Raw genomic sequence first — 25,672 nt, 5'->3', positions numbered from 1 at the left:
GAAACCAAAAATAATTAAGGCAAAAGCTTTTGTACACAACAGAAACTAAAAGAACTTGCATTTGGAAAAGTGTAAATATCCAGATTCACTTCCATTGTAAAGACTGAAAATAATACAAATACTTACTTAATGCAGGCTGAGTTGACCTCAGAATTTAGAGGTTTTCTCTGATGTGTATAACTAAAGAAGGGTTCATTAATGCAGTATATTTTTTTATTTGAATACATTATATTAAGTTTAGACCTTAACAGAGATTGTCATTTCAAATATAATTTTAAACAGGTTTATTTTTTAAAAAGAAATTAATTTCATTTTAAACAAATCCAATTTTCAAATTAAAAAATATTTTTTATCTACTCTGATTATGTCCAGTCTGGTCTCAACACTTTTTAAAAACTATGTTGGCAAACTGGAAAAAAAAAATTAAAAAGCAGCCTTAAAATGAGAGATTAAAGAAGCTCAATCAGTTTAGTTTATCCAATAAAAGGTTTTAAAGGTAATTTGATCACACTTTAAAAGTATCTACATGGGGAAAAAAATTGCTCTTTAATTTAGTAGACCAGGTATAATATAATGGCTGGAAACCTGAAGCTAGACAACTTCAGACTAGAAATAAGGTGCACATTTTTAAGTGAGCATAATTTACTGTTAGAACAATTTACCTGGGGATGTGATAGATTATCCATCTTTTGACAAGAATAAATATGTCTTTCAAAAATATATGCTTTTGCTCAAACAGATGTTATTGGATTTGATACAAGAATCACAGGAAAAATTCTATGGTGTTTTTTATGCCGGAGAGTAAATTAGATAATGTTCCCTCTGCCTTTAATCTATTAATATTGACTCTCTTTCCATTCTGTGACCAATGCTAATCCCATCTGTTCATAGTAATGAGCATTTAGCTACCTATAAAAGCTAAAATGTTCAAGTCCTTTAAAATGAAGGCCAGTTAACTTTAAAGACTAACTCATGCATCATAGAATTTGTCAATATAGAATCCTGAAAAATTGATAAGGGTAGCCACCATTCTGTCTGTCTCTGAGAAATAAAATACGTAATATTGAATCTCCCTCTCATGGGATTTATACGTGAAAGAATTAGAGGGTAGTTCCAACTTCATTTCACTTGGGAGTTGCATTTGTCTAGTGGGAATAGCAGAGCACCGTAAAGACCTGTCTACATTGCAGATATAAGGTTATAAGATGACTGACTCTGGATTTGACTTTTGCCCTTATTTGACACACTATTTCTAATATGTGGTTGTATCACATGTCAACTCTACTTACAGTCAGGGCTAGAATGGGATTATCAGGCTGCAACTTGGTTCTAACTTAGTTCATCTGTTGCATAGATATATCAGCCTAACCATCTGTACCTCTGTTAGCCAGTCACCTTATTGCCCAGGTTTTTGTGTAGGAAGACATCTCAAAGTTTATTTGCTTCATGTGCGAAACAATCTTCTGACTTGCTGCACCTTGAGGAACTAAAGAATAGCTGAGTTTCCCAAACATGCACTAACATCAACACATATAGCACATGGGCAGGATGAGGAATATGAATGAGACACAGTTTTGATAGGAAAATTGCCACTGCACATGTACATTGAATAGGATCCAGTTTAAAACTGCCTTCTGCATTTTTAAATATTTCCACAGAGTTGCTTCACACACAGGCTATGTCTAGGCTAGAGATTTTACTGCAAGTTAATCAACTGCCAGTTATCTCTACTTTGTAAATGCTAATCAAGACCCACTGAATTCTAGGGTAAGCCACAATGTTCTGTTTACTGGAACAGATATTTGTGGTGTCAAGTCATTTAATTGCCAGTTAACTTGAGTACCAGCCTCAGCAAGAATTCTAGTCTAGAAATAGCCACAGGGTGTGTCTCTCGTTTTACCTCTTTTTCACACAATCTTGCCATAGATACTAGGCTTCCTTCTTCAGTTCTGTGGTCTGGAACAACGTCCCTATATTTCTTCATCTCATCAACTTTTTATCTCTGGAAAGATCTCTGAAAGCACATAATCACTTCTTGTTTGTGGCTCTTAAGGTCTGTCTACACTGCAATTAGACACGTGCAGCTGGCCTGTGCCAGTTGACTCAGGCTTGCAGGGCTCGGGCCACAGGGCTGTTTCATTGTAGCGTAGACTTCCGGGTTCAGGTTGGAGCCCAGTCTCTAGGACTCTCCCACCTTGCAGGGTCCTTGAGCCTGGACTCCAGCCTGAACCTGGAAGTCTACACTGCAATGAAACAGCCTTGCAGCGCAAGCCCCATGAGCCTGAGTCAGCTGGCACAGGCCAGCTGTGGGTTTTTAATTGCAGTGTAGACATACCTTAAGTGTCTGGCTTTATATTGGCTTTATAACTGAGTGTTTCACTTTTATTTACTGTCCACATACTGTCCACACCTCACTTCTTGGACAATGTATGATGTGTGTTTCTGTTTGTACTGAATTTAAGCAAACATTTTGAGATGTATTTTGTATGCAGGATGCTATACAGACTCCTGTGGCAGTTCTGATGTAGCTTTTTTCCACTTTTTGTATTTTTATTTCGTTTGTCTCCTCTTCCCCCTATGACTTTTTCACTTCTCTGTCTGCCCTGCTGGTGCCTCATTCTGGATACTGTGCCTCCAGCTAACCAATGAGAGGAGATACTATGCTTGGCTTCGTGCAGCTCTTCATTTCACAGTTAAAGGGTGCTGTTATCAAGAAAGGAAATTACTACTCTAGCCACTAGAGTAAGGGACTTGAAGTTGGGCATTCTGGGTTATATACCTTGGTCTGTCATTGACTCTGTCGGACTTGGGGCAATTTACAGCTCTCTGTGCTTCTCTAAGTCTCACGTTTTAGAAACAGTGATTACTCATTTCTGAGTGTACATGGAAAGGTATTCTGTGTGCAAGTTATTATCTTCATCCATGTGGACTGAAAACTGAAGAGCACTGTCAATAAGAGATCCAGTGTCTGGGTGGTGTTTCAGGGGGCATAAGCCATTCTCCTGTACAAGTTTTTATCATACTGTCAGGTTTCAGAGTAACAGCCGTGTTAGTCTGTATTGGTCTTGGTTGATGATCAGCTTGGATTCTTTTGCCCCAAAATTAACAATGGTGATTGTTTGGGGTTTTTCCCATATTCTCTGGAAAATTAAAATGGCTGGTTGTCCAAAACATAACATTAGCAGAGTTAACCTATTGCCTAATTGGTTGATTATAAAAGTACTATCTACTGACTGAATTAGAAAGAAGGGATGAAATTGGGGGTCATGAATGAACCAACAAGTATTTTTTGTCTTTAGGTTAGTTTATCCTACACCTATGAGACTAAAGATGCCCTTTGTTTAGTATTAACCATTATGAATGGAGGGGATTTGAAGTTTCACATTTACAACATGGGAAATCCTGGCTTTGATGAAGAAAGGGCTGTTTTCTATGCTGCAGAGCTGTGCTGCGGCTTGGAGGACTTACACAGAGAGAGAATTGTTTACAGGTAAGTGTTAACTGCAATAATGTATGCCTTGAAACTTGTCAACTCTGCATGTTTGCATATAGGATTAAATTGACTTTTCTTGCTTCAAAGCTGTTAAGTTATTTTGTATACCTATTTCTGTGTGCTAATGATCTAGTAGTTCCATTGAATTGTGCATTATTTTTTTTTCTGACTGTGGTGGGAATTGGAATTGGAAATTCTGTTTCCTAATCCCTCTTCTGTTAAAATTCTTATCCAAAAAGTCTGTATACATTTAAAATAAGCATCAATCCATGGTTGACTATTATAAAATAATGGAAGAATTCTCCCTGGAAAATGATGCGTGTCAGGGACATAGCAATATTCAGATGTAGAGAGAGGAGATCCCTGCAAGTACAAATTCAGTGGTGGGGAATGCTGTACAACTGGGGAATGCCACTTACCATGGCACCCATCTGAAATATCTCTTATATAATTCCTAGGCCAGGCTCTGTCTCACACAAAACATTGTTTTTATTAAATTAACTGAACCATCAAGATGTGCACCTAGCATAACTGAATAACCATGTGACTTTATTGCTATGATCTGTGTCTGTCATTAACCTCTGCTGTACTTCAGATGTGCTGCAATGAATGAGGATAAACTCAATTGTAAACACTTTGGATCAAGGCTCTTACTTCTTTATTTGTTCTGTAAAGCACCTAGTATAACCTGGGATTGTGAATGTGTGCATAAAATTATAAAAAAGGGGGATCTTTTCCTCATAGATAAAGTGTTGGGAAAGGGGAAGACACTGAGACATGCAAAGGTCAAATGACTTGCCCAAGGTATTACAGGAAGTCAATGGCAGAGTCAGAGATAAAATCCAGGTCTTTCAGACTTGTGGCTTGACTACAGAATCATCCTTCTTCCCTTAATATTACTTTTAATTTGAAAGTACTTAACTTATTTTCTTTAATAGTATATAACTATTGAGGTTTCTTCCATACTGGGTTAGTTTATCCTAACAACGAATAGGCTTTTCTACTGTCTATATCTATACTAGTGTGTTTCTCAGTTAATTAAGCAGTAGTCTGTCAATTATTCATAAACATCATTTGAATCCTTTTCCTTTTTTAAATGGTTTGAGTGAAAAGAGCATTTATGGAAGTGGATGACAATTGCAATAGCTTTCATTAGATGCTGAGCAAGTTTTAAATTAAATGGTAATAAGTCACCAGGACCAAATGGTATTCTCTGAAGAGTTCGGAAGGAACTCATGCATGTAATTGAACTACTAACTGTGGTACGTACCCTATTATTAAATCAGCTTTGTGTACCAGATGACTGGCGGGTAACTAATGCAACACTGATTTTTTTAAAAAGGTTTGAGATTCAATCCTGGCAGTTACAGGCTAGTAAGCCTAACTTCATTGCCAGACAAACTGGTTGATAATTCTGTTCATTATGATCATTTCAGACACATATTAACATGATATTTTGGGAAAGAGGCATGTAAAGAGAAATTATGCCTCACAAGTTCACGAGAATTCTTTCAGGGTATCGGTAAACATGCGAACAAGGTGATCCAGTTGATATAGTGTAATTGGAGTTTCAGAAAGCCTTTGACAAGGTCCCACATCAAAGCCTCTTAAGCAAAATAAGTAATCATGGCTAATAGGAAAGGTTCTCTCATGGATCAGTAACTGATTAAAAGATAGGGTTAAAACAAATATTTGGTTAAAGTGAAGGAATAAATGGTCAGTTTTCACAATGGAGATTGGTAAATAGCGGGATCCCCCAAGGATCTGTACTGGAACCAGGGCAGATCAACATATTCATAAATGATCTGGAAAAGGGGGTAAACAGTGAAGTAGCAAATATGCAGATGATACCAAATTACTCAAGATAGTTCACTCCAAAGCTGACCAAAGGGTTACCCAGTTTTGTGAGATCCCTTTGTAACTGGGCAACAAAATGGCAGATGAAATTCAGTGTTGATAAATACAAAGTAATTCACATTGGAAAACATAATCCCAACTATACATACAAGGTGGTGGGGTCTAAATTATGTTACTGCTCAAGAAAGAGATCTTGGAGTCATTGTGGATAGCTCTCTGAAAACATCTGCTCTATGTGCTGCAGCAGTCAAAAAAGCTAACAGAATGTTAGGAACCATTAGGAAAGGGATAGATAATAAGACTGAAAATATCATAATGCCACTATATAAATCCATGGTATACCCATACCTTGAATACTGCATGCCGTTCTGATCACCTCATCTCAAAAAAGATACGTTAGAAATGGAAAAAGTACAGAGAATGGCAACAAAAATTATTAGGAGTATGGAACAACTTCCCTATGAGGAGAGATTAAGAAGTCGTGGACTGTTTAGTTTAGAAAAGAGATGATTAAGGGGGATATGGTAGAGGTCCATAAAATCATGAGTGATGTGGAGAAAGTGAATAACATAACACAAGAACCGGGGTCACCTAATAAAATTAATAGACAGCAGGTTTAAAAAAACAAAATGAAGTACTTCACACAACGCTCAGGCAACTTGTGGAACTCATTGCTGGGGATGTTGTGAAGGCCAAAAGTATAACAGGGTGGAAAAAGAATGACATGTTCATGAAAGATATTAGCTATTGGCCAAGATGGTCAGGGATGCAACCCCATGCTCTGGGTGTCCCGAAATCTTTGACTGCTAGAATCTGGGACAGAAGGACAGGGATGACTCTATAAATTTCCCTATTCTGTTCATTCCCTCTGAAACTTTTGTTACTGGCCACTGTCAGAAGGAAGGATACTAAGCTAGATGAACTAATGGTTTGACCCAGTAAGGCCATTGTTATGTTCTTTTCTACCCAAATCTGCAGATACATATTAATCCTAATCTACAGCACCCGGAGTCATAGATCGGGCACTGTTAATTGTGCGAAATTGTCTAGTGGTTTCTGAGATGACCATAAGAAGCGAGCTAGGTTGAGACTGCCAGACTCATTTCTGAAGTGCTGCCACCTCAACAGGGCCTGTGGCTGGATCCTTTAACTCAGGGTTAAATAAAAAGCTGTGATGAGTGTTTGAACCTAGTTTGTTAAATATTAACATAACCTGAAAGAGATTGAGCCTTACCTGCTTGTTGGATCCCTGCTTGTTATTTTCTGTTAAAAATTCTACAATCTTGTATGTTCTTGCTTGAGTCTGAGCCCTCTCCTTCCTTATGCAATATAATAAATGATGATAGAAATTGATGAAATAAGTGCTTCTTAGAGACATCAGTCTTGCAAAACTGTCCGATGTTTAACAACAATCTCATTCCTGTGCAGTGCCTTCAGAATATCACTGCAAATAACTCAGGATAAAGTTATGTCCCAGTCAGAAACCAAAACTATTCTTATTGCTTTCTGCATTTCTTCATATGTAAGAGAACCAATGAGTAGAGATAAGTACACATCCATATATTGGATAATTTGCACACATTCAGGAAAACTACTTACGTTCAGTCCTAATACTTATACTATCTATGCAGCACAGTGTAAGACTTGGTAAAGCAGTGTAAATGGTCAACAAAGTAGGCATTTGGAAATAAGGTCTGACATTCAGTGATCCCTGTGGAATAAAACTAGAAAATATCTGGATGATATTATGACTGCAATGTGGACTCTGTCAAATCTCTCTCCTCTTCTTCAATATAAAATGGTCAGTTTCATCTAAAGCAGAAAGAGGTTTGTTGTTTTGATATACTGTACCTGTCAGGGAAGAAGCTACCCCTAAAAAATGTTAATTGATTAGTGTTTTCAAATGCTTTTCTTTATAGAATCAGGAATATAGTAATTGTAAAATCGGATTATAGAAATCATATAGAAAATATAATCCGTTTCCACAGCTATGTTCAGAACATAGGTCACTTGCATTTTGTGGTGATTAAAATCCTGTGTTTAATTCTTGAGCTTTCTGATTTCTTAATAGGAATCTATCTATGTGGAAATGGTAAAGCCTAAAACGTAAGGCAGTCAGTTTGAAGAAATTTATACAGATAATTTGACTTCCTCCACACAAGATTTGGTGGAAAAATCCATAATCCTCCTCATGTAACTTGACTTGGTTTTCAGTTGAGTCCAGTTTGTTTTTTACAAATTCGTTTTCTTCTCCAACTGCAATAATTAACATGCTCTACCTCTCTACACTTTCCTCCAGCACAGAAGGTCCTCTATTGCTGTTAGCTTTTAAAATAATATCTGAGAGTAGATCGGGGTGGGCAAACTTTTTGGGCCGAGGGCCACATCTGGGTGGGGAAATTGTATGCAGGGCTGGGGCAGGGGGTTGGGGTGTGGGAGGGAGTGCGGGGTGTGGGAGGGGGTGCAGTGTGCAGGAATGAGCTCAGGGCAAGGGATTGGGGCAGAGAAGGGGTGTGGGGTGTATGAGGGTGCTCGGAGAAGGGGGTTGGGGTGCAGGAGGGGGCTCAGCAGGGGCACAGGAGAGGTGTGGACTGTGGGAGGGAACTCAGGGCAGGGGGTTGGGGTGCAGGAGGGGTGTGGGTACAACGGGGCTCAGGGCAGGGAGTTGGGGTGCAGGATGCGGTGGAACTCAGAGCAGGGAGTTGGGGTGCAGGGTGTGGCAGGGGGCTCAGGGCAGGGAGTTGGGGTGCAGGAGGGGTGCGAGGTGCAAGGAGTTGGGGGGCAGGGTGCACTTAAAATCTTCTGCTTACATTGATTATTATACACTAAGACATCCGTAGTCCAATTTCATAAAATCTATTTATCTTTCTTAATGCTTTTTCTGCCTTAAAGATGCCACAACTCTTCACAAACCATGATCCTGACCCTGAAAAAACAGAGTGCCCTCAACTGCCATGGATTTAATTGGTAGTTCAGGATGCTCAGCACATTGTAGAATTGGACCATTTAATTCATAAATATTTTACTTCACTCATTTGTCATCTAGAATTGTGCTGACCATTTGAGAGAGCTTGAATCTTCTTGTGCATTGCCACTCTCTACATGTGAGTAATCCCTGATATGAATCAAATTGAAATCAGTAGCATTACCTTGTTTAGGCATACATACCTACACTGAAAAAATCATCCTCTTTTTAGATAGTGGACTGTGCCCACTTTATTTCAATAACCTATCACAAGAATTTTCCAGTGGTGACTTGTACTTGGTTGGGACGGGAGGAATGTTCATCAATAAATTTATGAAACAGTGAGCTCCTCCTTTAGCTACATGGAAAGCATTCTGGAGGCCATTAACTGTTAACTTCAGCTCCATTCTTAACACACAATAAAACTGCAACATTTTTCACTTCAAAAGCTTTTCAAGAACTGATCTTGAAAACTGGAACAAGATCAAGATTGTAATCTCTTTGGAACAGGGATTGTCATTTTGTTCTGTGTTCATACAGTGCCTGGCACAATGGGGCCTGATCCATGACTGGGACTCCTAGGCAGTCAGATAAGACGAATAATAGTAATGTTATGTTGTAGTCCAGATTGGTTTTACTGCTGTTTATCTAGTATAATTATCTAAAGCCTGACTTTCCAGAGCTCGCAAACTCTTGTAGCTTCTATTCACTTTAAATGGAGTTCAGTGAGGGTGCTCAACACTCTTAAATTGAGTTTCTCAGTGCAGATGGGCCCGTAGTGTGCAATGGAAGAAAACTGAACTGATCTTAACACATTTTGCTTAACCAGAATTGCTCTTAGACCTATACAGCAACTTGCAGTGCCAAAATTCATTGTTGTATGTCCAGAATCAATGTCTACACACCTCTGGGAATGATTTTATCTTCAATTGCTAATGCAATTCCTTCAGGAGGAGCTGAAAGCATTGTGGTGTTCTGTTCGTTTCTTAGTCTCTAAAGTGGCAGGATTAACTTGAACCAATATAATTTTCTTTATTAGGACACCTTGCTCATCACCAATGACAGAGTGAAACTTTTTGACTGAAAGTCATGGGTTTTTTTGTTTTTGTTTTTGGCAAAAAAAAAAAAAATGCAGATTCACTAACACTGAAACACAGCAAATTTCAATTTATTTTATTCAATTTCCAAATAACTTTATATTTTAAAATAAAATGTTAAATGGTCAAAATTACCATACACACTGTAACAAGAGTGATCAGGTCAGGTGAGCTATGACCAGCGGGAGGGGAGGGGAGGGGCAGGGAACCTCACTACAAAAGGTTTTTTCTCCCTCCGCTCTCCTGCTGGTAATAGCTAACCTTACCTGATCATTCTTGTTACAGTGTGTATGGTAACACCCATTGTTTCATGTTCTCTATGTATATAAAATCTCCCCCACTGTATTTTCCACTACATGCATCCGATGAAGTGAGCTGTAGCTCACGAAAGCTTATGCTCAGATAAATTTGTTAGTCACTCTAAGGTGCCACAAGTACTCCTTTTCTTTCTTTAGAGAGTGATAGTAATATTGTTGTCAAGCTACAGGGGCCCATTGTGTTTTAAAGGACAGCCCAGAGTTGGGAGGAGGGCACTACCTGCATTGGGAATGAGCCTGCTTGGTGGCAGCTGTGAGACTCTCTACATAGCATATCACCATAAGTTGTTGGCACGTAAAAGCAAGCTAACAGCCAAGATTAAGCAGTCATGAAGCTGTTCTGACATCTCCTGACTAGATAAGGGTGACCAGATTTTTTCCAAGAGAAAAAGCTGTACTTATGAAAGAAAGGATTACAACTTGCTTCCCTTTCTCTCCTACAGTCCTGTTCCTGGTTCAGTGTAGTAGGGTTACGAGCATCTTTGAAATAGGATTATGTGCCTGGGAAGGAGGGGGAGAGAGAGCTTTTGTAAACAAGACCAGGAAACTGCACTAGCCCTCAAAGAGTCCAGGATTTCAAGAGGATCTGTCTGTCATGCTCATGGAAGAGGAAGGAAACATGGCAGTATGTGGCCAGCCTGTTGGTAGCTGGTCCCTGCACTTGATAACCTAGTGTCCAGCCTTGCTGGCTAACAACTCCTGCAGCTGCTCAGAGTCTTCACGGGGTTACAAAAACTGGGACAGAACACTGCTTTGAAAAAACATACATGCACAGGCCCTGAAAACAAGGACATTCCTGGTTTTCCAGGACATGGGATCACTCTGTACACGTATCACAGCAAAGGAGGACTGAAAACTGCTTTTAGTGATGCTTATATCTTTACCATGTTTCTCATGCTAGTTCTGTCCTTTGCATATCACTAAATCACTGAAATGTGCCCCAATTAAGCAGGAATATTAACAATATTCTGTACTTACAGCACCTTTCATCCAGGGATTTTAATTCACTTATCCAACATTAAGGTGCAGCTGGGTTTTTGTGTAGTCTTTGTGATGGTTTGGGTTTTTATACGTGTGCTTCCATGTAGAACATAATGGCCACAGAACCAGCCCTTGTGTAATTTCTAGTATTTATTTTTTTAAAATCCAGTTTTACTTCTATGCCTCTTACGAGGCATTGTGGTCCATTCAAGTGAAGTGTTACTTACTTAGGGATCACAATGCAGGATTGGGGCCTGTGTTTCCAGCAAGGATGGTGACTGTTGCCACGGCATAAAAAAAAAGCTGCTGTCTCAAATAAGAGCAGCCCAAGAAGAAAAAGCACCATCAGCTCCAAAGTCCAATATCTCATAAACCACCAGGCCTGGAAACTCATCTTAGGCACCATTCAACAGCTGGATTGTAGCTCCAGTAGTTCTTGAGCTAATGGCTGTCAAAATCATGCCAGAAATTAATTACTATCCCCATTAAACAACAGTCATTGCTATTAAGTATGGTTAGGTTTTAATCAGTTCCCTGGGAGTTGTCCCAATTAGGCAGAGAGTACTGTGTTTGTAGTACCATAGTGTAAACTATGGCATGTAAATTCTAAACAGATTCGAATTCTTAAAGGAGATTAGATTTTTCAGCCTAAAATTTATGCAGTCTTTAAAAAATATTCTTAACTTTCTCTATGTGAAACAGAAATGCCTTCCAAATCACTACCTTCTGACCACCATTATCTTTGTAGTCTCTTTAATCTGTGGTTTTCAACCTTTTTTTTTTTTCATTTGTTGACCCCTAAAAAAATTCCAAATCAAGGACCTCTTTGGAAATTCAACCAGTGGTGCATGGGCCCCTACCACAGAAGTCTTAGGGTTAAAACTGACTGAACCAAATGTAATTATAAATGTTGCATGTGCTAGGCATGGCATTTGACACAGTGTGAGAAAAGGCACTAAACTGTGAGCTTCTATGGTAACGACAACACTTCTAGATTTTGACCGGTAGGTGGGGGTATTCATATACTTTTGATTGATCAGAAAAATTGAATGTCTTTTGTGGAATTTGAAACTTTATTTTCATCGTTACCTTTCATGGATCCCTTAGACATAGTCTGTGGAACCCCAGGTGTCCAAGGACCACAGGTTCAAAATCATGGTTTTAAATCACATTGTCTTAATCCTTTGCCATGTGTTTGTTTTTAATCTTCATTTACTTAGAGAAAAATATTGCACTGACTACACTGATTTGTTGATCTCGTAAATAATCTTCATCTATCTGATCTCACTGATTATATACTCAGTAAAACTTGAACATGAGCAAATGTACATCACCATTATTCTAAGAATAATGAAATGAAGATGTACTGCCGAGAAATGGGTTAATTTGTGAATATGAATCTTGAAGTGTTACCAGATTTAATTTGATCTAAATTGTTCAATGCATCATCTTCTTTTATTCAGAATTGTCCTTATTTATTACAATTATTACAATTTATTAAAAATTTGTGCTGTTGATATGGTTTTAGATATTATCTCTTAATGAGAATTATACCTATATTAAGTTTTCTGTTTTAGTTTGTGTGTTGTCTTTATGCTATGAAAAGTGGAATCAATTTAAAACATAACTTAACATTGTCATAAATATAAAGGGAAGGGTAACTACCTTGCTGTATACAGTGCTATAAAATCCCTCCTGGCCAGAGGCAACATCCTGTTACCTGTAAAGGGTTAAGAAGCTCAGCTAACCTGGCTGGCGCCTGACCCAAAGGACCAATAAGGGAACAAAATACTTTCAAATCTTGGGGTGGGGGGGAGAAGGCTTTTGTTTTGTGCTCTTTGTTTACGTGGTTGTTCTCTTGGGACTGAGAGAGGCCAGACAGAAATCCATCTTCTCCAACCCATCCTAATCCAAGTCTCCAATATTGCAACCAGTATAGGTAAGACAGGCAAGGCGGATTAGTTTATCTGTTGTTTTATGTGAATTTTCCCTGTGTTAAGAGGGAGGTGTATTCCTGTTTTCTGTAACTTTAAGGTTTTGCCCAGAGGGGGATCCTCTGTGTTTTGAATCTGAATACCCTGTAAAGTATTTTCCATCCTGATTTTACAGAAATGATTTTTACCATTTTTTAAAAAAAATAATATCCTTCTTTTAAGAACCTGACTGATTTTTCTATTGTTCCAAGATGCAGGAGTTTGGGCCTCTGATGATTTTGTAACAAATTGGTTAGGATATTATTCTCAAGCCTCTCCAGGAAAGGGGGTGTGTAGGGCTTGGGGGGGATATTCTGGGAGGAAGATGTCTCCAAGTGGTCTCTTTCCCTGTTCTTTGTTTAAAACGCTTGGTAGTGGCAGCATACGGTTCAAGGACAAGGCAAAATTTGTACCTTGGGGAAGTTTTTAACCTAAGCTGGTAAGAATAAGCTTAGGGGGTCTTTCATGCGGGTCCCCACATCTGTACCCTAAAGTTCAGAGTGGGGAAGGAACCCTGTCAAACATTTTATGCGTCTTTATAAATCTCTTTTTTTTTAATTGGGAAGATCTTTACATATGGTTTATCAATGGTATTTAAGGCAAGTGCAAAACATACTATGGTTAAGTACAGAATTGCAACACAAAATAGAATTCTTTGCTATTTTGTATACTCAGTAGGGATGTCGATTAATCTCTGTTAACTCACGCGATTAACTGAAAAAAATTAATCATGATTAATCACAGTTTTAATTGCATTGTTAAACAATAGAATACCAATTGAAATTTATTAAATATTTGTGGGTGTTTTTCTACATTTTCAAATATATTGATTTCAATTACAACACAGAATACAAAGTGTACAGTGCTCACTTTATATTCTTATTTTTTATTACAAATATTTGCACTGTAAAAATAAACAGTATTTTTCAATTCACTTCATACAAGTACTGTAGTGCAATCTCTTTATCGTGAAAGTGCAACTTACAAATATAGATTTATTTTGTTTTTGTTCTATAAGTGCACTCAGAAAGAAAACCATGCAAAACTTTAGACCCTACAAGTTCACTCAGTCCTGCTTGTTTAGCCAATTGCTAAGACAAGCAAGTTTGTTTATATTTATGGGAGATAATGCTGCCAACTTCTTATTTGCAATGTCACCAGAAAGTGACAACAGGTGTGCATATGGGACTTTTGTAGCCGGCATTGCAAGGTATTTTTACATGCCAGTTATGCTAAACATTCGTATGCCCCTTCATGCTTTGGCCACCATTCCAGAGGACAGGCTTCCATGCTGATGACGCTCATTAAACAAATAATGCGTTAATTAAATTGGTGACTGAACTCCTTGGGGGAGAATTGTATGTCTCCAGCTCTATTTTATGCGCATTCTGCCATATATTTCATGTCATAGTAGTCTCAGAGGATGACTCTGCACATGTTGTTCATTTTAAGAACACTTTCACTGCAGATTTGACAAAACACAAAGAAGGTATCAATGTAAGATTTCTAAAGATAGCTACAGCCCATGACCCAAGGTTTAAGAATCTGAAGTGCCTTCCAAAATCTGAGAGGGATGAGGTGTGGATCATGCGTTCAGAAGTCTTAAAAGAGCAACACTCTGATGCAGAAACTAAAGACCCTGAACCACCAAAAAAGAAAATCAACCTTCTGCTGGTGGCATCTGACTCAGGTGATGAAAGTGAACATGCGTCGGTCTGCACTGCTTTGGATTGTTATCGAGCAGAACCCATCATCAGCATGGACACATGTCCTCTGGAATCATAGTTGAAGCATGAAGGGACATATGAATCGCCAACTACAACAGTGCTATGAGAACACGTGTTCTCACTTTCAGGTGACATTGTGAACAAGAAGCGGGCAGCATTATCTCCTGCAAATGTAAACAAACTTGTTTGTCTGAGCGATTAGCTGAACAAAAAATAGGGCAGAGTGGACTTTGTTTTATTTTTGAATGCAGTTATTTTTTTGTCCATAATTCTACATTTTTAAGTTCAACTTTCATGATAAAGAGATTGTACTACAGTACTTGTATTAGGTGAATTGAAAAATACTATCTCTTTTGTTTTTTACAGTGCAAATATTTGTAATCAAAATAAATATAAAGTGAGCACTGTACACTTTGTATTCTGTTATAATTGAAATCAGTATATTTGAAAATGTAGAAAACACCCAAAATATTTAAATAAATGGTATTTTATTATGTTTAACAGCGCGATTAATCACAATTAATTTTTTTAATTGCTTGACATCCCTAATACTCAGTATTCTATGTTCTTAATTTAACAAACTGAAGTACATTTAATGCAAAACTTGCTAATACATTCAGCAGAAAAAATCCTTCAGACATTTGTGTTAAGTAGAAAGTGAATGCAGATAAATCCAACATAACGGCAGTCATTGAGTAGGCTTTTGAAGTTGTATTTTGTCAATTTCCTCATTTTGTGTAATAGGCAGGAATCCGGGTTCTGATGATTGTCACCATCAGCATGTGCTCAGACATATTCTTTGGAATCTCTTCCTCCACTAATGAAATTCAGACACCTTGAATAGCAACTACTTAACATTATAAAGCCACACTTCAGAACAGTGGTAGGACACAAACACACAGCTAACCCAGAAACTGCAAAGGGAGTTGAGGGGTATGTCTACACTGCAATTAGACACCGATAGCTGGAATTATTTTAAGCTCAGTACCAATGTGGACACAAGAACAAATGGATATAAACTGGCCACTAGGAAATTTAGACTAGAAATTAGACGAAGGTTTTTAACTATCAGAGGAGTGAAGTTTTGGAATAGCCTTCCAAGGGAAGCAGTGGGGGAAAAAGATCTATCTGGCTTCAAGATTAAACTCGATAAGTTTATGGAGGAGATGGTATGATAGGGTAACATGGTTTTGGTAATTAAATATTCATAAATAGCCCATCACAGGCCATTGGGCCTATTAGATGGGGTGAGATCCAAGTTACCCAGGAAAGAATTTTCTGTAGTATCTGGCTGATGAATCTTGCCCATATGCTCAGGGTTTAGCTGATCGCCATATTTGGGGTTGGGAAGGAATTTTCCTCCAGGGCAGATTGGAAGAGGCCCTGGAGGTTTTTCGCCTTCCTCTGTAGCATGGGGCACAGGTCACTTGCTGGAGGATTCTCAGCTCCTTGAAGTCTTTTAACTACGATTTGAGGATTTCAATAGCACAGATATAGGTGTGAGGGTTTTTTTGTAGGAGTGGTGGGTGAAATTCTGTGGCCTGCGTTGTGCAGGAGGTCAGACTAGATGATCATAATGGTCCCGTCTGACCTAAATATCTATGAATCTATAAGAATGCTGTTTACAACAAATGTATTTTTAAAATGGTAGTAGCTGTCATGTATCTGAAACCAATATAGGTAGAGAGATATCTTGACTAGGGCTGGTTGAAAACTTTCCTCTCTACCTATATTGGGATCAGATTCAAGTTAAAAAAAATTAATGTAGCTGAAAACCCAATGTTTCATTGCAAATCAGCTACATTAAATTTTTCCTGAAGAGTATCTGCTTTCCAAAGAAAAGTCAACTTTTCTGTCAAAACACTGAACACCAGGGTTTTGCCTAAAGTGTGTGTGTGTGTGTTGATGTGTTTAGATTTTCCTCCATCCCCCCGAAGTCAACATTTTCCAGGGAAATTTTGTTTTGGATTCATCATAGTCTTCTGCAGGGAGGGAAGGGATCAGTTTCTGACAATTTCTACTGTTAAGCTTCCTAATCTATAGTTCATCAGGTTTTTGTTTAAATATGTATTATAAAAGATAAAGTTGCAAAACTTGAGATTCTTATAGTCTCTTCACACGCAAGTCCTGCTTTTGTAAGGAAAGCAATTTTGTAGTTTCTGCAAAAACTACACCTGATAGTGGCTATAATTTTCCTTTTTAGATAACTCGGTTTTTGTTTTGTTTGCTTTGTAGAGACTTGAAGCCTGAAAATATTCTCCTTGATGACCGTGGTAAATAAACATAAACTTCTTGGCATGTACACTAAAAACGTATAAATGTATTCTGAGTACAGTGCAAAGAAATTTAAGGGGGTTTAGCAATTTCTCTATAATACTAGACATAATCAATAAAATATTAGCATGCAAGTGTGCTTATATGAGTGGGAAAAAATTAGCTGTTCTTGCTTTACCGAAAGTAATAGAACACACTGCAATTTCATTCTTTGATTCTTTCAGACAGCTTTTAGTACTGGACCTAATGTAGCTAATTGAGGTCTTCACAGGGTTGACTGGAAGACAATTTTACCTGAATTCTGCAAACAAGGATTCATACAGGTGTACACAGTAGCACAGATTTCCCCCAGGAGTAAAAGACTTAGTCTGAGACACTTATAAAATGGGACATCATCATTTATATAAAATCTATTTTTATCACTGTCTTCTCATTTACAAGAATTTTTTGTGAAAGACTAGTTTGTATCTAGGATCTTCCACTTGTGTGCTAATTTATATATGATATTCTTCATTTTTATCAGTTGCTTCTAAATGTTCTATGCAAAATTATGTAATATTCATACTGCAGTTGAGCTTAGAGACCTGTACTGAGATTGCCCTACTATTCTAGGCACTGTACAAACATGTATGAAGACACTGCCCGTGTCCTAAAAGCTATCAAAATGTGTTTTCTTTATCTTATTACTAAAGCTGGTTGGAAATTTTCCATTTAAATGATTTTTTTCAGTGGAAAATACAAATTTCTACTGAACTGATTTTTTTTGTGTGTGTGTGGCAAAATTTAGATTTTTGCCTGATTATTTTGATTTTTATCACCCAGCACAAAAATCAATTAGTTTGTTAGGAATAGATCCAACCCAAATCAAAATATTTTGGTTTGTTGAACTGAACTAAAATATTTAATTTTGAGTCAGTTCAACATTAAGCTGCAACTACCTATGGTGACACAGTATCTCGTGAAAGTAGTGGTTTGGGTAATTTGTGTTGCTCCCATTTTTCCCTATGGAATTGGCTCCGTGGGTGGACTCTCTCCGATGATGCACTGTGGTCTCCCCTCTCACCAAGCAACATGGTGCCTTATGGGAGTTAAATGAGTGTAGTGTATCAAAGTAGCTGTAATCTGATTAGGGAGCCTGGCCTATGCAGAGGAATAAGGGCATGACGCATCTGAATTACAACTCCTTGAGGCACTGCAGAACCATTGGCTGATGCAGTTTAATGTTGAACTGACTTGAAAATATTTAATTTAATTTTACCCTTTCAAAAATTTTTGATTTGGAACTTGTTCTTTGAAAAATTTTGATTCAGTATGTGAAACAAATGTTGAAATACCAGAATTTCCTGTGGGATGGATATTCTGGTTTTCACTCTGTTCTACTTATTACAATGTCTTTGAGAGGAAACTGATAATTTTGCATAGTCTTTCTCATGTAAGGAATGAAATGGAGCAAGCTCCAGTGTTCTGCTAAGAAGTCAAGAAGCTTAATACAGTATAATAAGACTTAAATATGATACTATATTGCCGTTCCTGTGGCTGCTGAATAAACATAGGACTTGAAATGGAAACTCATAAAGCCTATTCAGCCTACAGTCATGTTTTCATGTGAAGTATTCTGTTCCACGCTCAGCCACAAATTTCTTGTGTGAACTTGAGCATATTAGTTCTGTGCCTCATTTTTTTCCAATTTGCTAAATGGAAGGATAAGACCACACAAATGTGTTTTTTGATGAAATTGATTGAAGAGCTTATGGCTATGTCTCTTGGGGGGTGTGGAATTTACTTCAGGATCACGTAGTCTGTCAGGGGTGTGAAAAATCCATACCCCTCATAGATGTAGCCATACTAACCTAACCCCCCTTATAGACCAGCGCTAGGTACACCGAAGAATTCTTCGGTTGAACTAAATACCGCCTCTCGGGGAGATATACTATCTATGCCCATGGGAGAAGCCCTTCCATCGGTGTAGGTAATGTCTTAGGCCTAATAAGTGATTTTTTTTTTTTTTACTTTTTCAGGGGGGATGGAGGGTTAAGGATATTATGGAAATCCCATATATTTGAAAATGCTAATATTTCATTCCTTGTTGAATTTGTGCAATTAATTTCAATGTAAATAGGACACATCAGGATTTCAGATCTTGGATTAGCTGTGCAGATCCCAGAAAGAGAAACAGTCCGAGGGCGGGTTGGAACAGTTGGATACATGGGTATGTAAAATGTCTTTAACTAGCTAAACCATACTAGTGAGGTCGATTACACTTGCTTAATTATAGGTGACTCTAGAATACAGAATCATACTGGGTTTGATTTGGTTTTGGGACGTTCTTAGTGTGAAGAAAGGGTACAGTATGTGAATAGGTGTGTCATGCTGTCTGTAATGGTTCCAGCCTCTGGGCAGACTGTCAAAAAGCAGGGCAGACTGTATATTATATAATTAGATTTCACCAACCCGGTAACAAGCGTGAACTACTAGCACAATAACCAGTCTTACTATGCAGACACAGACAGTCCCCTTGGGCATTCCAGTCTATCTTGCCACCCAGGCAAGTATGTGATAGATGGTCATTTTATACCAAAAATCAGAATATTCAGGTTACTTCCAGTCTCAAAGGACTAGTCACTTACCTCAGGTCAGTAGTCTTTGGGCTGAGATCAGAGTACAATGCCTGTAGTTAATCCTGTAATAAACTAACTAAAGATTTATTAACTAAGAAAATAAGAGTTCTTTTTTTAACAAGGTTAAAAAACATGTACAGAAATGAGTTAGTCTTAGGGTTAAAAAGGTACTATAAGCTTCTATAATAAGCAGCTCTGCATGTCCTTTCAGGCTGACCCATGCCAGGCAGCATGGGGATCTCTTGCTTATGTTTAGGAATATTTGTCCCTGAGAGTCCAGACAGCATAAAAAAATCCAGTTTCTCCTTGTCAGGGATTTTTATCCCCCCTCACCACAGAATCCAAGCTGATAGGATGAGCGCTCCTGCACATAACCTCTTTGTGGGCGGGTGGGGGGACAATTGACAAAGTCTGTGTTCCGAAATGGCCCATTTGGATTCAGTAGTCCTTCCAGATGGCCAGGAAATAACACCTCTTGGGGTAAACGAATATTTCACACATGGTAATGCTTGTCTCCTGACTGTGGGAAATTTACAGTCCTAACAAATATTTTTATAGTTACAGAGAAAACGTTTAAACGTTACCTTATAACATGGGATACAGATATAAGTAGGATTAATGCATGCAGCATCCTACAAACATTCCATAAAGTCTAAACGCATTGTTATAACTCTAATATTTATTCTGATAGTGCTAACAAACAAGTAAGCAAGGCTGGTTTCCGGCGATGCACTTGAAAGTGTTCAGTGAGGCTTAGAGACCTTGGCATGAGCTGGCACCTGGTCTGCCAGCTTCACAAGGTCATGTCTGATAAAACTACAAAATTAAATTTTATATATAGCCATCTCAAAAAGTTAATTATTCTGGGTAAAATTTTCAAAAGCACCTAAATCTCATTGACATTCAGTTAGACTCTAGGCTCCTAAGTGCATAAGTCACTTTTGAAAATGTGGCTTGGACTCCTAAATCTTAGGTGCTTAGCTTGTGAAAATTTTATCTTCATTTAAAAAATGGCTTAAGGCTCATATTGATTTAGAAAAGAAGCAATTAAGGACCTACAGTTAGCTGAGCAAAAGAGCCCTTAATATGGGAATAAGGACTTTCTGTAAGTCTGGATATCCACTATTACTGTACAGTCTGTTTTTAGGCAGAGTGCAATGTTAGCTTAGTGGATTTGTTTTACTGATCAAATAATGGAAAACAACTAAAACACATTAATCTTTCTATTTTTTTATTTTTGGTAGCTCCAGAAATCCTCAACAATGAAAGCTATACATTCAGCCCTGACTGGTGGGGTCTTGGCTGCTTAATTTATGAAATGATTCAGGGACAATCACCATTCAGGAAGCGTAAGGAAAAGATAAAACTGAATGAGATAGACCGAAGAGTGAAGGAAGACCAGGAAGTGTACTCGGACAAATTCTCAGAGGAGACAAAATCCATCTGCAGGATGGTGGGTGAAGAGACGTAGAGGTTTGGAAATTAAATTTCTAACTCTTTAAAGAGCTGAAATTTTAAATTTTAGTGTCTTTATTATGTTGGAAATTTTTCATACTTCATGGCTTAGGTGACCTGCATAGGTTGTTTTCATCTCTTTTTGTGATTAGAAGTCCATAAACAATTCCATGCTGTTGTTGTCAGACTTAGGAACTGAGGACTTCTCTTAATGCTTGAAGGAAGATCATGTTTGTTGCAGCGTAACTTACAAAATGGTGCACTTTATAAGTGTGGTAGTCCATATCCTCAAGCTAAACCACACTTTGAACATAGCATAACCAAGGGCAGAGTTAAGCCTTCTCAAGACAAAAACCCTGGGATTTAATATGGGGAAGATGTGATAGAAAAGCAGCATATTAGTTCTCTTGTGTAAAGAAAAAGACCACATAATAGGACAGCTTGATTTTTTTTTTTTAACCTTTATCGACTGAAGTAAAATCCAGTTAAATGTGGTAGATAACATGCAGTTACACAGTTGAAGAGTTCTTTAGAAAAATAATATTTATATCTGTTCTGGTTGATTTACAAAAATGTCTTGTCTAGAATTACTAAGATATGTACCAATTTTAGATGTGCATTTGAGAAAAGCGAGATATGTGGCAAAGCATATATGATCACCAAGCATATAAACATAACTATGTAGTTTAATGAGCTGCTAAGCTATCTCTATGGGTAGAATCTATAATAATTAAAAAACAGAATGTTTTTAATTTAAACTAGTCTAATGAAAATACTTTAATGCTCTTAAGCCACATATTTCAGATTTCCAGTTCTTTAAAAGTTAACATTTTGGTACAGCTTTCAATTGCAGATTTCAGTAAGCAAAGGAGCCAAATAAAACTAATATATATTTTTCTATTGAAAAATGCTGTAAAGATAACTTTTAAAAGGGCACGTATAAAGGACGAATTCAATGATCTGTTTACTATGTCTGTGCAGTTACTTGCCAAAGATCCAAAGGAACGATTGGGGTGCACTGGAGATGGAGCTGCTGCTGTAAAGCAGCATCCCATTTTCAAGAATATTAACTTCAAGAGACTGGAAGCAAACATGTTAGAACCTCCGTTTTTACCAGATGTAAGTAGATGAGACAGATGTGTCTAGTACTTAAATAGACACAATATACTTCTATGCTAATTAAATCAATTTGCACTGGAAAATAGAAAGGGTGCAGAAGCTAGTTATTATCTGCAAAAGGGGTTGAATAGGGAGGTGGCAATATTTGTAGATGATTGACCTGAATTTTGTGCAAAGACTTAGGAGAGCCCTATCTCAAGAGAGTCCTAACAAAATTATTTAAATGGGTAACACAATGCAAATGTAATTCAGTATTGTTTAATGATGGTATTTAACTGTTTATATGGCACTTCCTTTTGTAAAGGGTTTTGAGATCCATGGAATAAAGTACAGCTCCAAGGGGCTGTGAAGTTGGTTCCCCAGCTCTTTAAATCACTACTTCCCCTATCCTGACAAATGAAGGTTGGGCACTGAGAAACATCTCTGGGATTGGGAGTGAGTGAGCAGAGCAGGAGTCAACTACCACAGCCTCAAGAAGTGAAAGGGAGCAAGCTTATATATTACTTCCTTTGTCAGGGCTTCCCATGGGTCCTAGTGACCATTAATTTTGCTGCTCTTGGTTGCATGCAACTCACTGGGTGTCCTTTCATGACCCCCTACAGGTCTCACACCACTGGTTAAGCTGTACTAGTCTAGAGGGTGTAGTGGTATCCTTTTGGTGTTCAGGTAAATAAATAGTGAATAGGAAACAATGTGAACTGAAGATTTTTTTTTTAATTGCCCAATTTTCTCTGAAAATAAAAATTATCTCAAAGAAGCAAACATTGTTTCATATTGCAGCCACGTGCGGTGTATTGTAAGGATGTCTTGGATATAGAGCAATTCTCCACAGTAAAAGGAGTGAACCTGGATAATACAGATGACGATTTCTATTCCAAATTTGTTACAGGCTGTGTCTCAATCCCTTGGCAAAATGAGGTACTGTACTTTGAACAAGTCCTGTTTGTGTTAGTGTAACAATAATGAACATTTAAAAAATACAAAACGGTTTAACTTCCTTATCAGACTTTATAATGAAACTTCCTTTTTACTTCAAGCATTTGCTCCAGAATGTTCCCAACAGCCCCACTGATGATTTGACAGGAGTCCAAGAGCCACATGTAACTTGCATAAAATTGAACAGATGGAAGCTGCACCACCCTATGCTTTAGTGAATGCTGCCTAGAAAACAATAGCATCCGCTACAATGAGCACATTTCTTGTTTTTACCCTGTCTCTGAAAGATTTCTAATATTATCATTCAAAGCAGTGGGACCTGAAGGAGTGCCATTCAAAGTACAAAAAAATAAATGTACTCAACGTTAGCTGTTTTTACAGGCATCTCAAATAGATCTTACCTGTGTATTCATGTTGAGAACAGCCAAGAGCCACAGTGTAGAACTCTGTGGACTCTCCTTGCTCTAGGTTTTCAGAAAAGCAGTTATTACTTTAGTCAAACATTACTTGATATTGCTTCCTAAATAAGTATTCCAAACTGACTAATGAATGTATTCATTTAGGACCATGTTTAGAGTTAATTCGCCCTACCAATGTGGTGGGCACACTGGATTGATTGTAATTAATGAGATTTCATATGCAGCTTCACCTGCTCCAGGTTAGGCTGCCCTGAAACAGGGAGAAAGAGATATCCATGTTTATGTATCTGGCATGGATTAAATCCAGTTCCAGTTCAAGAAGTTGTGCATGTTGCAGTTTGGGCAATGGAAATTCAGCAGCAAAGTGTAAGAGTGTGTGTGTGTGTGTGTGTGTGTGTGTGTTGGGGTGGGGGGATGTGGGGTACGCTTATATGAGTGCTTTTATGTTATGGTTCAAGCAAGAATTATAGAAAGCTGGTCTTAGTTTCTTCACATAAGGGCCCAAATATATGGTTATGCTGTGTCTGCTTTTTGCCTGATCACTGTCACAAAGGAGCCATAAATCCAGTGGACCGGCCTGTGCAATAGAGATCATGCGGCAAGGAAAGCAGCTGTCTCCGGCTGATCCCTGGCAGCCGTGCTGGCTTTTGGGGACTGAGGATAGCTAATTGTAAAATAAAATACCTGTTAGGTTGAACAAAGGTGGTTAAAGCTACTTTGTGTCTTCCTCTATGTGGCCCTGGTTCAGCAAAGAATCCAGTTGTTATGCTGGCAACTTGCCATTAGTCCACCGGCCACTCTTAACTTACATGAACTGGAATAATGTCTGGAGGTCTTTATATGACTGAGTTTTTCATTTGTATCTCTTCTCTTTCCATCTAGATGATTGAAACAGAATGCTTTCAAGAGCTCAATATATATGAAACTGATGTCACCTTGTCAACAGACCTAGATACGAGCAAAGATACTCCTAGACCAAAGAGAGGCTTCTTTCACAGACTTTTCAGGAGAGGGGTAAGAGTACTGCCTATGGCTTTTTGTTTTTCTTATACAATACAAATATATATATATATATAACATATTACTTTTTTGCCTTTGCTTTTTAAATTAATTTAAAATGTTTATCAAATTATCATCTATCACTATGCATAAAAAGGCTTATAATGGAAAAAAATCATCAAAACTGTAGATTGGACTAAATGTCGATGTCTGATATGATCACTGAATGGACAGTGACTCTAAAGAAAAAAATGTTAGGAGACAAACATCAGGATATTTTAAGGGTGTGTAGATTTTGAGATAAGTTGTTGTTCACTGGGAAACCCATGTATAGCTACACCATCTCCCAAACAAGTTGACTCCACTTCTAAGACCTAATGTTTAATAAATATATTAAAATATCTTAAAATTGAGCAATCTTTAGGAATTGTACCCCAAAATATTTATCATAAAAGACATGAGAAACATAGTTTGTCTTAATATAGTCTGTTGCATATAGATTTGAACGATATAGGCTGTTTGTTAGTGTGTTCCACATGCAGACCAGCACATACAAATTCGGAGTGAAATTGTTTTGAGAAGGATGAGTTCATCCCAGTAAAGAACCATAGAAATAATGTTGGCTTTCAATAGAGATTGTTATTTTAAATTGCTAGGAACAAATCATGAAGCATCTACAATATAGCTGTGCAATATAATTGCATATTAAACATTTTTGTCATCAGTTGGGCATTTGAATGTTGGTGTGAACTGACCTTTTGGTTACAATAAAAAAGACACTTTAAGCAAGGAAAAACAACAGAGTACCATTTTTAGAAAATATATTTGATCTGTACCTATAAGAAAATTTCCAGTTTGTTTTTAATGTAGGAATGATGTGTTACCCGATTATACGTTATTCAGGAATCTAGTCTTCTTTGGATGCCTATGCATGAATCCCTTTTAAGTTATTGAGAGCTAGATATCTACACTGAGGGAAGACTATACATCTGCATTATTTTGATTTGAAACTGTTTCCACTGAATGTGAACATTCAGCTATTCATATGAAAAATATAAAAGAAGAAATATTTTAATACCTACACTGTCTGAGTATCAGAAAATCCACTGAGGCCTTAAAACATAGAACCAAAATATGTAGGCTAATTTACACAGTAATATGACATTTTGTTACTGATTCATCCAGTACATTTGTCTCTGGCTGATATACAGGAGACTACCTAACAAAATACTGTTTTCAGCTTTTGCAGGCACTGTGCTATCCCATCTGGTGAATGAAAACTAATTTGCAAATGTACCAATAGTTCCTAGGCTAGCATGGTTGCAGTCAAAATGTTGGTCTTTTGACCACAGTTTTACTTTGCATTTTTATTGCTGATTATAATTTTTCTTTTGCCTAAGCTATCCTCAAAAACTGGGCTTTGTATTGATGAAGAATGTTTG

The 25,672-nt window shown here is 37.7% G+C and overlaps 2 protein-coding genes across 6 annotated transcripts in view; one reads left to right on the top strand and one right to left on the bottom strand.

The window, feature by feature from the left end:
- The window catches only part of LOC144264281 (uncharacterized), a 42,075-nt gene extending 22,451 nt beyond the window's left edge, over window positions 1–19,624 (bottom strand). The window contains exons 1-2 of one of the 2 annotated variants that reach the window (XR_013346012.1): window positions 19,312–19,624; window positions 6,585–6,669 (exon numbers count right to left, since the gene is read on the bottom strand). Coding sequence is in view for 1 of the 2 variants with exons in the window: in XM_077815897.1 (XP_077672023.1) it covers window positions 10,938–11,116 (179 nt within the window). In the remaining variant the exon portion in view is untranslated. Of the gene's footprint in view, window positions 1–6,584; window positions 6,670–10,937; window positions 11,159–19,311 lie in introns of both variants that reach the window. The other variant, XM_077815897.1, reaches the window with a different exon arrangement.
- GRK4 (G protein-coupled receptor kinase 4) overlaps window positions 1–25,672 on the top strand; it is a 78,413-nt gene that overhangs the window by 49,659 nt on the left and 3,082 nt on the right. For all 4 annotated transcript variants that reach the window (XM_077815894.1, XM_077815893.1, XM_077815896.1 and 1 more), the window contains 7 exons: window positions 3,300–3,490; window positions 16,646–16,683; window positions 18,804–18,893; window positions 20,547–20,755; window positions 21,739–21,876; window positions 22,657–22,794; window positions 24,114–24,245. In XM_077815894.1, coding sequence (XP_077672020.1) covers window positions 3,300–3,490; window positions 16,646–16,683; window positions 18,804–18,893; window positions 20,547–20,755; window positions 21,739–21,876; window positions 22,657–22,794; window positions 24,114–24,245 — 936 coding nt within the window. The remainder of the gene's footprint in view (window positions 1–3,299; window positions 3,491–16,645; window positions 16,684–18,803; window positions 18,894–20,546; window positions 20,756–21,738; window positions 21,877–22,656; window positions 22,795–24,113; window positions 24,246–25,672) is intronic.

Source organism: Eretmochelys imbricata, chromosome 4 (genome assembly GCF_965152235.1).
Source record: "Eretmochelys imbricata isolate rEreImb1 chromosome 4, rEreImb1.hap1, whole genome shotgun sequence".
NCBI classification, from domain to species: domain Eukaryota; kingdom Metazoa; phylum Chordata; order Testudines; family Cheloniidae; genus Eretmochelys; species Eretmochelys imbricata.
The sequence above is the reverse complement of the archived record's forward strand: the minus strand, read 5'-3'. Positions and strand labels throughout refer to the sequence as shown.